We start from the raw sequence: 12246 nt of genomic DNA on the forward strand, positions 1-12246 counted from the left end.
GGGGAATATATTGTACATATTTTTTTATAGCTAGAAAGGAAACTCTTTAGAGCTGTTTTTAGAAATGAAGAACTATTTAGCAAACATCCTCACCGATAGGCCTCAGAAACAGGAAAAAAATGTCCCAAAGCCAGCCATTTCTACGAACTCGTTTCATTTTCAGTGTGTTCTTTTTAATTGAAAAAAAAATTAAACCAGCATGACAATGGTGTGTGAGTATTATTGCTGTGATTGGGAGCTCAGTTTTTAATAAAAAAGATGTCTTTGTGATGACACATTCAGAGGAGGAAAATGAAAGCTTAGAAGGCTGTTCAGGAGTAGCAGGAAATGAAACTGCATGGGAGTGGAGAAACTTTAAAGCTCTGCCATGTTGGCTGGCATCATCCAAATCTGAATGGCCAAAGCCCCGCAAATGGGCAGCAATTCTGACAGCAACGTCTTCACAGGATTGTGCCTCAGTGGCAAATACAGATTTCATTTTCCCCATGCTGCTGGGGCCATCCCTGGTATAAGTGAGCACAGTTTTCTTCAACTTCAGTCATAACTGTAATTTTGTGTAAGGGTTCAGATTGTTTCTAGTCTTTCAGTCAAATGTGACCTAGGAAATCGCTCACTGTTTCTCAGCCCTGTTAACAGAGTTTGTGCAGGGCATGTTGTCGTGAGCGTGGCTTTTTCTCTTCCATCACCTCTTGCACAAAGCTGCACAGAAAATGGGGAGCACCATGGTTGTGAGAGGGAGCAGGAGGGGAGGGAGCTGTGTGGAGTTCCTGCCGTGCCTCTCGCACCCCTCGGGCCCAGGCTCGGGGAGGTGCAGGGTGAGTGCAGCCCCTGGCAGGGTCTCCTTGCTGCCCCCTTGGCTGCACCCGGCACTGCAGGCTCAGGCTGCCGAGGTGTGCCCGGCCCAGCCTGGCAGCTCTGCAGCACAGAGCCGGCTCTGCACTCCAGACAAGCTTGGAGGCTGCCCAGGGATTTCCCATGCTGGATCTTGTGTTCTCTGGCATGAGTATGGCTGCAATTCCTAAGTCAGCAAACGGGATCAGTGCTAAGTCCCTGTGATAATAATGACTTACTACTGCACTCTGGGGCCTGTTCCATCCTCTTCTGGAGCAATTCCATATTCCTTCTGCTGGAAAAACTGCCATTTTCTGTCACCTAGTGCCCTAGTCACTCTCATCCAAACAGATTGTGCTCTGGATCTCTCTTTGGGATTTTCAGCACTCTGCTGCTGTTATAATAATGCTCACTAATGGAGATTTGGGTAATATCTGGGTTTGATTTAGTATATCCATCACGCAAAGACCAACAAGTAGCTTACTGGGGTCACATTTGTGCTGTTGGGCTGAATCATTCCTTCTGATTCATGTGTTGTGGCAAAAAGCCAGCAGCTCCAGTTACATCAATGAGCTGCAATATTAATAGATACTAATCTGGCAGTTCAGAAGGGAAAAATAGATGTCACAAATAAGGATGTGTCATTCTCCTAGGCTTTCACATCCTTCACAAGTAAACTTGTTCAGCACAGGGTGGAACTGGGTGCATGGGGGCACCAGTGCTGGTTAGACAAAGTCAAGAGGTCAGAGATGTCATTCTGGGCCCGCTCAGCATTCCCTGCAGTTGTTTGGGGTGAAAGAAATGTGAGCTGATCATTGGATTCCAAGACTGACCATCCCAAACTGCCTCCTTCCCCAGCATTCATTATATTTTGTTTTGCTTCCTGCAGGCCAGCCAGCTGGGAGTGTACCGGGCCTTTGTGGATAACTATGAAGTTGCTATGGAGACAGCAGAGAAATGCTGCCAAGCCAATGCTCAGTTTGCTGAAATCTCTGAGGTAATGTCACGGTGTTCAGACACACGAGCTGTCTGCCTCTGACTAATACCCTGCCCTGTCACTCCTGTTATTCTCCAAGCACCTCTGCAGCCCTGACTTCTGGAGGAGTTGGGAGCTCCCACAGGCTCCTGCTTCAGCTCGTGTTCTTACACTGCCTTGTACCTCAGGCTGGTCACAGACACAGATTTGTGTGCTGTCCCCACCCAGGGAGTCTGGTAGAAAGTGGCACTGCTTTGAACTTCTCCAGCTCTGTGCCACCTTCATGCATTTCTAGAAGGGAAAGCTCTATGTGAGTTTTTCAAATGTTTCTCTTGCTAACGATGATTCTGGCTGTGGTATAAAAGCCATCCTTAATGGCTTGCACTGTGGCTGTCAGTGGGATTGCAGGCTTTGCTGGTATGGAGAGGAGAGGATAACTCTTGAAAAAGGCAAGTGTGTCAACCATAAATCTGTAATACTATTCTTTGGCCTGTGCTGATTTCCTCCCTGTCAGAGGAGTACCTGTCTCAAAACATTTTGAATATTTTTTCATCAGCTTTCCCTGCCATGTATGGTCTCATTGACTCTTTGTATTGCAGTGATTATTTCTTGAAGAACTCAGTTGCCAAGAAAACATGAATTTCACATGTGCCTCCTTGAAAACAATCAGATAAATCATCAGAGCTGAGTACTAGCAGGAGCATTTAGTGCTCTGAGAAAACTCCTGAGTACATTCTATATCACCTGTCCCTGGAGACTTTTATGAGAAATAGGTGAAAATAGAATCTTTCAGTTTTGCTCTTTCTGGCTAATAATTTTGAATCAAATACAGTATCTGCTGTATTTGGAATGGTGGTGAGGGTACTTCTGCATTTGTGTCCTGGTGAGGGTTTTGGAGCTGAGCACATTAATGCATGGCATGGCCCCTGGCAAAGAGCAGAGTCACAGACAGAGCTCCTTTGCTGCTGTGAAGAACTGATGTGTCCAAGGTCACCCAGCTCTGAGGACAGGAATAGGAAGTGTAACCTGAGGGTGTTGAATGCCAGTCCTGTACTTTATTTATTGGTGCTGGGACAGTGGCTGTGTCCTTATGGACTCTTCCTTCTGCAGGTGATTTAAAAACTCCCCCATCCCTGGTGCTGTAGGTGGTTCCCTGCTTTGCTGCCTGTCTATTGACAGGTGCTCCTAAGAACATTGCTTAATATTGGAGATGTGTGGGTGCCTGTGACATGGCAGTGATGGATTTACCAAGAAGAAAAGCACATTTTCCCTGTCACTGGAACTGTGATAGGGCTCTCCTCCTTTCACATCTAGGCCTTCCCCTGGAGGAGCAGATAGTCTGTTGTGTTCTCATGTGATATTTCAAGGTGATTGACCATCTGCTATGTGGGTTTTCTTTTTCTTTTAGAATCTAAAGGCCAGAAGCACAAAGGAATCTAAAGATCAGACGACGAAAAATTCCTTGGAAAGTGAGTGATCCATGGAGAGGAGACTGCTCTGTCAGGACGATGTGGAGGCTGTTGCCAAACCTCCACCCTCCCTTTTTCTTCTCAAATGCTGGAGGGTTGTGGAGTCTGCCTGCTCTGCCTGGGAAGTCAGTTCCCTTTTGCTAAGCAGCAGAGTCGTGCAAAGTGGGCTCCCTGCATGGGGAAGTTCCTCCTGGCTTCAAACCTCATCAGTGCCTTTGGGCAAAGCCAGCCCGGCCACAGGGCTGCCGTGATTTTAGGAGAACCTCTGCTCCCCAGTGATAGCACAAAACCCCAGCAGTGATGGTTCTGTGGGGGCATTGAGAGAGCCTGGTCAAGGTCAGGTTGCACGGTGCTTGTCTTTGTGCACGGGTAGAAGACACCCCAGGCTAGAAGGAGCTTCCACACTCACTCTTCCTGATGCTCCTCCTGCTTTGTTTCCACAGCTCTGTTGTACAAGCCAGTGGATCGAGTGACCCGCAGCACACTTGTCTTGCATGTAAGTGTCTCAAGGGAAGTTTTCAAGCTTTAGACCCCTGCCTTATTTTCTTTGACCTTCAAATTTTCAATGGAGCTGCAGGACTGCAAAAATAAACCTGTTGAGCTGCATAAGAGCCTCTTCCCCTTACACTGTGGAGATGGAGTCCATGGATAGGATGCTGCTATCTTTGCAGTGATGTCACCAAGAAGTGCAGGGTATTGTTATCTAGAGATAAAGCCTTGCTCTAATCTGTCTGAAGAAGCTGGAGCATCTTGTCCTACAGCTCTGACTAGTGGTGCTTGAGCCCTCCTGCCATGCAGTGCTGCCCATGACTGTGTTCTCTGTGTTCTTTGTCAGGATTTGCTCAAGCACACTCCTGTGAGCCACCCTGACCATCCCCTGCTGCAGGATGCCCTGCGCATCTCGCAGAACTTCCTCTCCAGCATCAACGAGGAGATCACTCCTCGCCGGCAGTCCATGACTGTGAAGAAAGGGGAGGTGAGTCTTCCTGCTCTTGTTATTTTCTCAGTTTCTAAATACTGGTTATGTCTTTTCTGTAGAGCTGACTGGGAAGTTATGCTGTTAAGCTGTTTGTTGCTAAGATACAGTTTATGCAGTGTCCTTGTTCTCTAAAGGATGTGGTACAGCTCCCTCTGTTTTCTGTTCAGAAAACAGTTTGGAAACTGAGAGGGAAGTATGATCAGAGTTTTGTCCTCAGCATTGTTATTATCATTTGTCATACATAATTTCTTTGATGCACATTGCCATGCACTAAGTGGATTTGTATTTTACCTGCAAACTGAAACCAAATGGGAAGCCTGGGAGGAGAAAAAGGTGCGGAAACATCAGAAGTCATGAAAGATTAGGAAAAGCTCTTTTCCAGAATCTTCATTTTCACCATAAAATTAATTTTCTGCATCCTTATTCTAAAGGAGAGTGTTGTAAATATGACTGGAAAGCAAAACAGATGGAATGGGTTGGGATAGCCAGGGAGAGGATTGACTCCTGAGAGTGTAATGTTACCCTTCTCAGCTCTGTAAGGAGTTAGACTGCACCCAGAAGGGTCTGAGATGTGCAGATCCTTCACCTGCATGCAGTGTTGTGCTGGGAGGCCACAGAGCTTTTCTGTGCATTCCTCAATGGCTTGATTCAGCTGCCTCCTAATTCTGTTAAAAAGGGGTTCAGTCCCTCCTGATAAAGAAAGGCCAGGACTGGCAGAAGTATTGAGAGAGGGAAGGAGGTAGAAGATTGGACACAGAGAGGTGCAGCTCAGATAGTAAAGGTGTAAGAAGAGCTGTGGCAGCATTCCAGACATGGGGTGATCAACAGTGACCCAAATTACCCTGTACAAAAACATCTCTTGCAAAGCCCAGGAGATTGTTAAGATACCATGAACCTTCATGATTTATTCCCAAATCCTGACAGCTAAACATGCTTGCTTTTAGCTGTTAAACTGATTTTCAGCTGACAAAAGGTTTGCTGGAAGGTGCCATTCTGGGAATTTGGTGCACTTTTTCCTGCAAGCCTTGCTCATTGTCTCATTTTGTCAACCGAGGACTCCTCCAGCTGAGAAAAGAAGAGGAGGGGCCGAGCCACTGGAGGCTGAGGTAGAAGCTCAGCCATCAGTCACCAGTGTCCCAGTGACAGGGGATGGCCTCGTTAAAGTGGCTGCTGATTGAGTCATAGCAGAAAGCACAGGCTGGAATGCCCCTCGCAGGGGAGGGAGCCGTTTGTGTTCTCTGGTTGTCTGTCACCATCTCAGTGAGGGATGCAGGCTCTGAAACTGTCATGCAGAATCCTGATGAGGTGCCAGAGCCCAGGCAGAGGAGCAGGCTCAGGAGGATGATCCTGCTGATGGCTTTTTGGAGCTGTGCATTTGTCAGACCTTGGAAAGCAGAAGGGGAGGCACGGCAGGATTGGGCTCAGCAGGCCTGGTCACACTCTCACTGGTCCTGCCGTGACTCCAGTATGATGTGGGGAGGGAGAGGATATACCAGAGCTATGGGAGTGCTGGGGGGACTGGGAACCCTTTGTGCCCTCCCTCACTGCACACAGCTTTTCCTGAGCCCAGGGAAGGAAAGGACTTGCCTTCCACTCTGGGAATCTGAGCATGAATATTTTCTTTAGTCATTTGGCAGCAATATCCCACTTCTGTCAAAGCACTAGTGCCCCAGTTGAACCCTGCATGTCCTGAGAGTAGGTATGTTCACTCTCCATGTAGTAATGCAGAGACACAAATCTGCTCCCAGTTACTCTGTGTGGGTTAGTGATGGCTGTTCCTTCCTGCAAGCTGCTCAGCTTGGGGTCATAGCTGGGTTTTGTTTATGCCTGTAAATCTTTCCTTTTCTACTTATCCTTTCCTCCCACTCGCCTTGCTGGTGCTTCCCCCGGGGTGACAGGACAGTGTGTGGATTGCATCTCCTAATTGACTGCTCTCAATGCATAATGCATTTTTTATTTTAATGAATCACCAGCTTGCTTTGATGGCTTTTTTCATTATTTGTCTTCCTCCCATTGAAGTTTCCTTGGTGGAAAGGAAGGAGGGTAAAATAGCCTTTTCCCCTCATGTATTGCTTAGGTGCTGATCTCAGTTATCTTTTTTTCCCAGTCCCTGCCTTTTATGTGGAATATTTTTTTCCCTTTAAGTGTGTTGTGGGGAGGAATCAAATCTCCTTTGCCAGCCTCTTGCTCCAGCTCTTTTTTCAGGATTGCTTTGAACTGGGTAAAGCAGCCAGTCGCTAATCTCCCTAGTGACAGGCTGCTGAGGAGGGGAGTGCAGGTCAGGAGAGAGTGCAGGCTCATCAGCACAGTGTTGTTCTCTTTGCAGAGGTGATTCCCTGCTTTGGGAGCAGTGACTCAGCCTGCCCTGCCCGCTGGGCTCCCTGTGTGGTGCCAGGTGTCCATCCTGCACTCCAGCCCTCAGTTCTGCTGGGCTCCAGAGGCTTTGTTCTAATCTAGACTTCTGCATGGGAACTGGAAGGTTTCTGTCATGTGGTTTAATTTGCTGGGCTGGATGAGTATTTCAGGTAGTGCAAAGAGATGGGAACAAAGGGAGTAAAATCCCTCTCCAGAGGGCCAGAAAGAGCTGCAGCGGGGAAGGCACAATTGGTGGAGTGAGCCTGTGAACAGGGAGTTTGGTCCTTGCTGACTGCAGCAGACTTCGCTGAGGGCCAGGCTGCAGAGGAGCAGGCAGAGCCTCAGCCCCAGCCTGGAGCACAGGGGAGCCAGGGGGCATCTCTGGCCTTTGGGCTCTGTTTCCATTCAGCTTGATCCACTACATTCTCTTGCTCCCTTCTTTTCATCCCATCTTTCTATTTTCATAGTTTACCTTTTTTACTGTTTTTTCATGAATTACCTACAGGTATGCACTTTGCTAACCCTCCAAATAACCAAGCAGATGCGTGGAGGGGAAGGGGCTCTTAGTAGCCCTGTACTTTGTGGCTTGGAATGTGAGTGGTGGAGAGTCACCCAGCCCTTGGGGCCAAGGGAGAGGCATCTTCTTGTCCCTGCTGATCTTTCTGCACAACTGTTGTCTTGGTTTAAATAGGGAATGAGGTTAAGGTTCTACTGGGGATGGTGCTGCGGGGAAGAAGGAAAACAAACGCTTTGGGATGAAGGATGGGGCACTGTTACATGCAGCAGGAGGGCAGTAATAACCCTCTCTAGTTTGATTAACAGAGCAGCTTTGGGTACTGCATGTTGGGTTTTTTCAGCTAAGCCCGGATGCAAATGACTGTAGTGCTTGTGTCTTTGCCTGCCAGAGGTCGAGGCTGGCGTTTCCTGCTAATTCAGTGCATTTGTGCAAAGCAGGAATTAATGAAACAGCAAAGAATTGCAGAGTTCACTTGGGAGGTGGTGGTCCTTTTCTTGACTGCTGCTCCTCTCGTGCTCTTTGCACAAGCGCTGTTCCAGCGCAGCTCAGACCATCCTGAGTGTGGTGGCTGCCACTCTGCCTTGCCCTGGCCGTGTCCTCCCACCCTCTCTGAAGTGTTCATGCTGATATTCATGGGATCCCACAGTGGCACGGAGGGATGGAGCCTGGAGTTTTGGGTCAGTGCTGGCTGAGTGGCCTCATGTCGGGTCTCATCAGCACCAGTCCAGACACAAGGGATCTGCCAGGCAGCTTTTTCTGGGAACGAGCCCAGTAGGTCACATCACAGATCAGCTTGTGCTACACCTTTGTCCTTGCCCTGGAGAGGAGAGGCTGCTTGGCAAGCTCCTCCAGTGTGTTTCTAAATGTGGTTTAAACTGCAGCCGGGGCACTGGCTGTCATTGCCTTGTGCTTCTGTTTGACCTCGTAGAGGACCAAGTGTGCTAGAGAAGGGCAAGGACAAAGGACGTGTGCAAGGGAGCACAAGTGCAAACTGAAGCCTTTGAAAAGCTGGAAGAGAAGCTTAGACACAGCCGTGCACAGTGTGGGGCCTGGTGCCTACTGCTCCTGGAGGCCTTGGGCAGATGTTGGAAATAGAGCACTCAGAAATTATCTTGGCTGCTTCACACTCTGTCTTACAGCTGGAGCCAGAGGGCTCCTGGTGACAGGAGCTTTGGGAAGAAGAAAGAGGCCATTAAAATGCTCAAAGAGCAGCCAGTTTAACTCCCTCGGCAGAGCATCCCTTTTTTTTTGTTGTTTTTTTTTTGTTTTGTTTTTGCAGTGCTGGTCTTGCAACACACTTACACACACGAGGAATCATTTTCTTCCTACGCTCTGCAGAAAGCCAAACCACCTCTTCCTCAGTGACATGTGCCAATCCCCATCTCCTGGATTTCCCCTCCTCCACGTGTCCCAGCCCTTCCCGGGGCTGTCACCCCCGCAGGCCCTGCTGTCACCACCTCGGATGAGCACAAGGGGGGAGGTGGCCTTTGGTGCAGCTGTGGGTCTGCTGGAGTAGGATTTTAAATTCCACTTTTTGTAACGTGTCTCAGACAAGCTGGCCACACTTCCTGGAGCTAATCAGGCTGTGACAGCAGCAGGATTTATCATATGCAAGCAGCACAAAAACACTGTAGGATGAATAGATGAGCACAGGTAGTCGTGAGCTTGGTAGCAGAGGAGGGGAAGATGCTCAGTGACAGAGGTAAGAGGAGGAGGAGGACAGCAATAGGCAATCCAGAGAGGATAACCAAGCTCTGGAAAAGGTACAGGGAGAGCTCTTTTGTTCAGAGCACTGAGGTGGGTGGGAGGAGAAGCAGATGAAAACATGCAAAGAAAAGCAGGGCCTGGAAAAGAGACATGGAACTTATATTGCACCAGTACAGGAGCTTTGCAAGAGCCACTGAAGTTAACAGCACAGGCCTTGTGTGAGAGATTAAAGACGATCCTAATTCACTCTATTATGATACAAAATCAAGGCTTTCCTCCCACACTTCCTGCAACATCTTTCTGAAGCTTTTGAAGCATCTTTCTGAGCTGAGCTCCTGTGATGGACACCTGACAGTCTTGAGGGCTGTCTGTGGAAGAGAGGGTGTCACTCTGCCACTTTCCTGCCACTGTCACCCTATCACCCTAATCTTGTGCTCTCTTGGATGTTTAATTGGTGTTTCTGTAGTCAGTGTTATTTCAGAGTATTACAGGAAATCTTTGGCACCTTTGGTTACTTTAACAGAGTAACTCTGGGAGCAAGGTAGAGAGATGGTTTCCCACATGAGAGCTAGTATATGTCAGCTACAGCAGGCTCACCCATCCAAAACCCCTTGTGTTTCAGGAGACCCCATTTAACAGGAGGCCACCAAAGGAGTAGCTGTTGGTGGCCCTGGGTGGGAGGAGTTGACCAAAGTGTTGGTTCTTAAAAAATTGCAGAGCTGAGGTGGCACAGGCCTCTGAGTGGCACAAGCCCTGTCTGAGGGGGCTGCTGGCTCCCCCAGGGTGGGAGAGGATGGGCTGACTCATGTCAGGAGGTCCAGGAAGGTGCCCTTTGCTCCCACACTGGGGTTTGGCAGGGATCTGGTAAGCCATTGGGAAATCCTTTTATTGTTTCCCTCTGACCTGCTGAACCTCCCAGCAAGATGACTCATTTGCAGCAAAGGATGTGCCCCTTTGCTGGAAGTGCCCCTCCTCAGCCCCACGGATGCTGAGCAGCCTGGGGCATGCCTGTTTTGCCCAGCCTTAATGAAAGTTCCCTTTTCCAAGAAAAGCTGGTAGTGAGATTTCCCAACTTGATCCACAAATGTTTGCTCCTGTACTCTCCTCCCCAAATGCTTGGTTGCTCTTGTGGCAGTTCACCCCCACTGCTTGCTGCAGGGACACCTTCCCAACTGGCTCCCTTGAGCAAGAAGAGGGAGGAAGGGTTCTGGGAAGCTCTCTGTTTCCCTCTGGCTGACTGGAATATATCTCTTTCACCCCTTTTCTTCTGTTCCAGCCAAGCTTAGGAAGTAGGCTCGTTCTCTTCCACCCAGCTCTCTTTGTGGGATTTCTGCTGCCTCAGTGTTGCACTGTGTCTGTGTTAGTGACAGAATTTGGTTCCCAGGAGTACTAACCCAGATAAACTCAGTGCCACCTCAGCCCCAGGTGGGAATGGGGGGCTCTTGGGTCATTTGGCACAGAATGGCTGAGCTTTCTGTAGAGGTTCTGGGGAGATGTGCTCTCAGCAATGTGCTGGGCTGGGGCTCTGGCTCGTCTCACACACTGCCAGTGCCTGGCAGAGGCAGGCAGAGGGTCAGGGCAGGACTGTGCCCTGTCACTGCAGGCAGGGAAAGGACAGTGCCACATCCTGCTGGGTAGCAGAGATGAGTAAGCTGTGAGAACGTCTTTACACCTACAGACAATGAGCAGAGGTTGAGCTGGCAACAAGCAGCTGTTCTCATTTCTCCAGAGGAGCTGAGCTGATTTGCAGTGTAATTAATATGCATCAGATCTAGAAACCTGAGATCAGGGGTTTGGCTTGCTCAGAAAATCTCTTTCCCTGCTTATGATTGTTCCCAAATGAAATTCTTTGCAGGATGGGAGTGTTCTTGCTACTGACAACGTACCTCCTCCTGTTTGTTTATTTATTTTCGAAGCTCAGTGTTTCTGGTTTCCCAGCTGGGGCTTGCTCTCCCAGGCGGGAGGGAAGGCGTGCCCAAGTGCCCATCAGCAGCAAAGGCATCAGTGCAGGCAGGAGTTCTCTCCAAAACCACTGAGCAGCAGCCAGCAGGATCACACCCACCTAAAAATGAACACTAACATATGTACAGGCCTTTGTGAGCTGAATCACTGCTGGATGGCAGATCTCCCCAGAGTCCTGCCCAGAGATGGTGCAGCAGTCTGCCAAGGAGCAGCCTGGCTTCCTGCAGCTCTGGGAAAGCTGCAGCTTCTGCTGCCCTGCTCACAGATTTCCAGGAGCTTTGTGTAATGGAAGGCAGCACCAAGATGAGCTGCTGGCACTCTTTCATGTGCTTTCTCTGGTAGCTGTGGTGCCCTTGTAGCTGCAGATGGGGAAATGCAGGCTCCTAATCCCTGTCAGGAAGTGTAGGGTGCTGTGGGACAGGCTTCTGTCTGCAAGGGCATTTCTTTGTCGTGTGTTCCTTGCCATGAGGCCTGCTAGGCTCAGGACTGATGTGGTTTGTTTTCATTTTGGAGAGCCCAGATGGGAAGAATGGTAGGCAGGAGAGGCAGCGTGGGGGTTTGCACTCCCACACCCTCGGCAGGGAATGCGTTCAGGGTTTGTTAAGTCACGCAACAAACACAGCCCAGGGGCATCACTCCTGGTCTGGGTGTCCTGACCTTGCCCAGGGGAGCTGTTCTCGTGGTGCTGCCCCATGGAGACCCTTCTGTGTGTCCAGTGGGGGGTCCCAGCCACGGGGCAGGGCAGCAGGGACTCAGGGGTGAGTCCTGAGCATGGGCTGGGCGAGGCTGGCAGTGAGGCAGCTGGGGAGGTGCTGGTTAGCCTTGGACAGGGTTAGCAGAACTCTCCTGTCTCCAGGCACCTGTGGGATGTCTGATGTGTCACTCAGTGATGGCAGAGGAGCATCCTCTTGGCTGGAGTAACAAAGGAAGTGCAGGTCAGGGAAGAGTTCCTTAGCATACCTTAGCATGTGTGGGGAAGCTGATGGTTCCTGTTTGTACTGGCTGTGAAGTGAGGCAGCACTGACAGTTATACATCTTGGTGGAAATAAAACTTGCCCAGAGCTGAATGCCCTGAATTCTGCTTGAAAATCTGGGGGAGGTGTCTGTTCCAGGTGTGCACTGAGTCCTGCTGATCCTGACAGCACAGTGGAGGACCCGAGCACAGAGCAGGGCATGAAACTCCTGTCGTGGTCACTGGAAGGAGCACACAGCCGCCTGTCCACGTGCCAGCATTCCAGCCTTTTGGGCTTTTAACTGGGGAGTGATTCATCCTGCCCTCCCCCATAAGGGAATTAGGAAGGCGATGGTTCTGCCCATCAGTGTGTGCCCTTTCTTTAGAAGACTGTAAAACTCCGTGGAACTAGAAGCAGGATTAAAGGCGTCAGAGTTGTGCAGCTCCTTTGCATCTTCTAGGTTTAGGAAATCTTTACATGATATATAAAGAACATTC

At 49.6% G+C, this 12246-nt stretch overlaps 1 protein-coding gene across 2 annotated transcripts in view; it reads left to right on the plus strand.

Moving 5' to 3' along the window:
• BCR (BCR activator of RhoGEF and GTPase) overlaps window positions 1-12246 on the plus strand; it is a 98853-nt gene that overhangs the window by 59990 nt on the left and 26617 nt on the right. For both annotated transcript variants that reach the window (XM_063416460.1, XM_063416461.1), the window contains 4 exons: window positions 1721-1828; window positions 3216-3276; window positions 3720-3772; window positions 4112-4252. In XM_063416460.1, coding sequence (XP_063272530.1) covers window positions 1721-1828; window positions 3216-3276; window positions 3720-3772; window positions 4112-4252 — 363 coding nt within the window. The remainder of the gene's footprint in view (window positions 1-1720; window positions 1829-3215; window positions 3277-3719; window positions 3773-4111; window positions 4253-12246) is intronic.

Source organism: Prinia subflava, chromosome 19, assembly GCF_021018805.1.
Source record: "Prinia subflava isolate CZ2003 ecotype Zambia chromosome 19, Cam_Psub_1.2, whole genome shotgun sequence".
Taxonomy (NCBI): domain Eukaryota; kingdom Metazoa; phylum Chordata; class Aves; order Passeriformes; family Cisticolidae; genus Prinia; species Prinia subflava.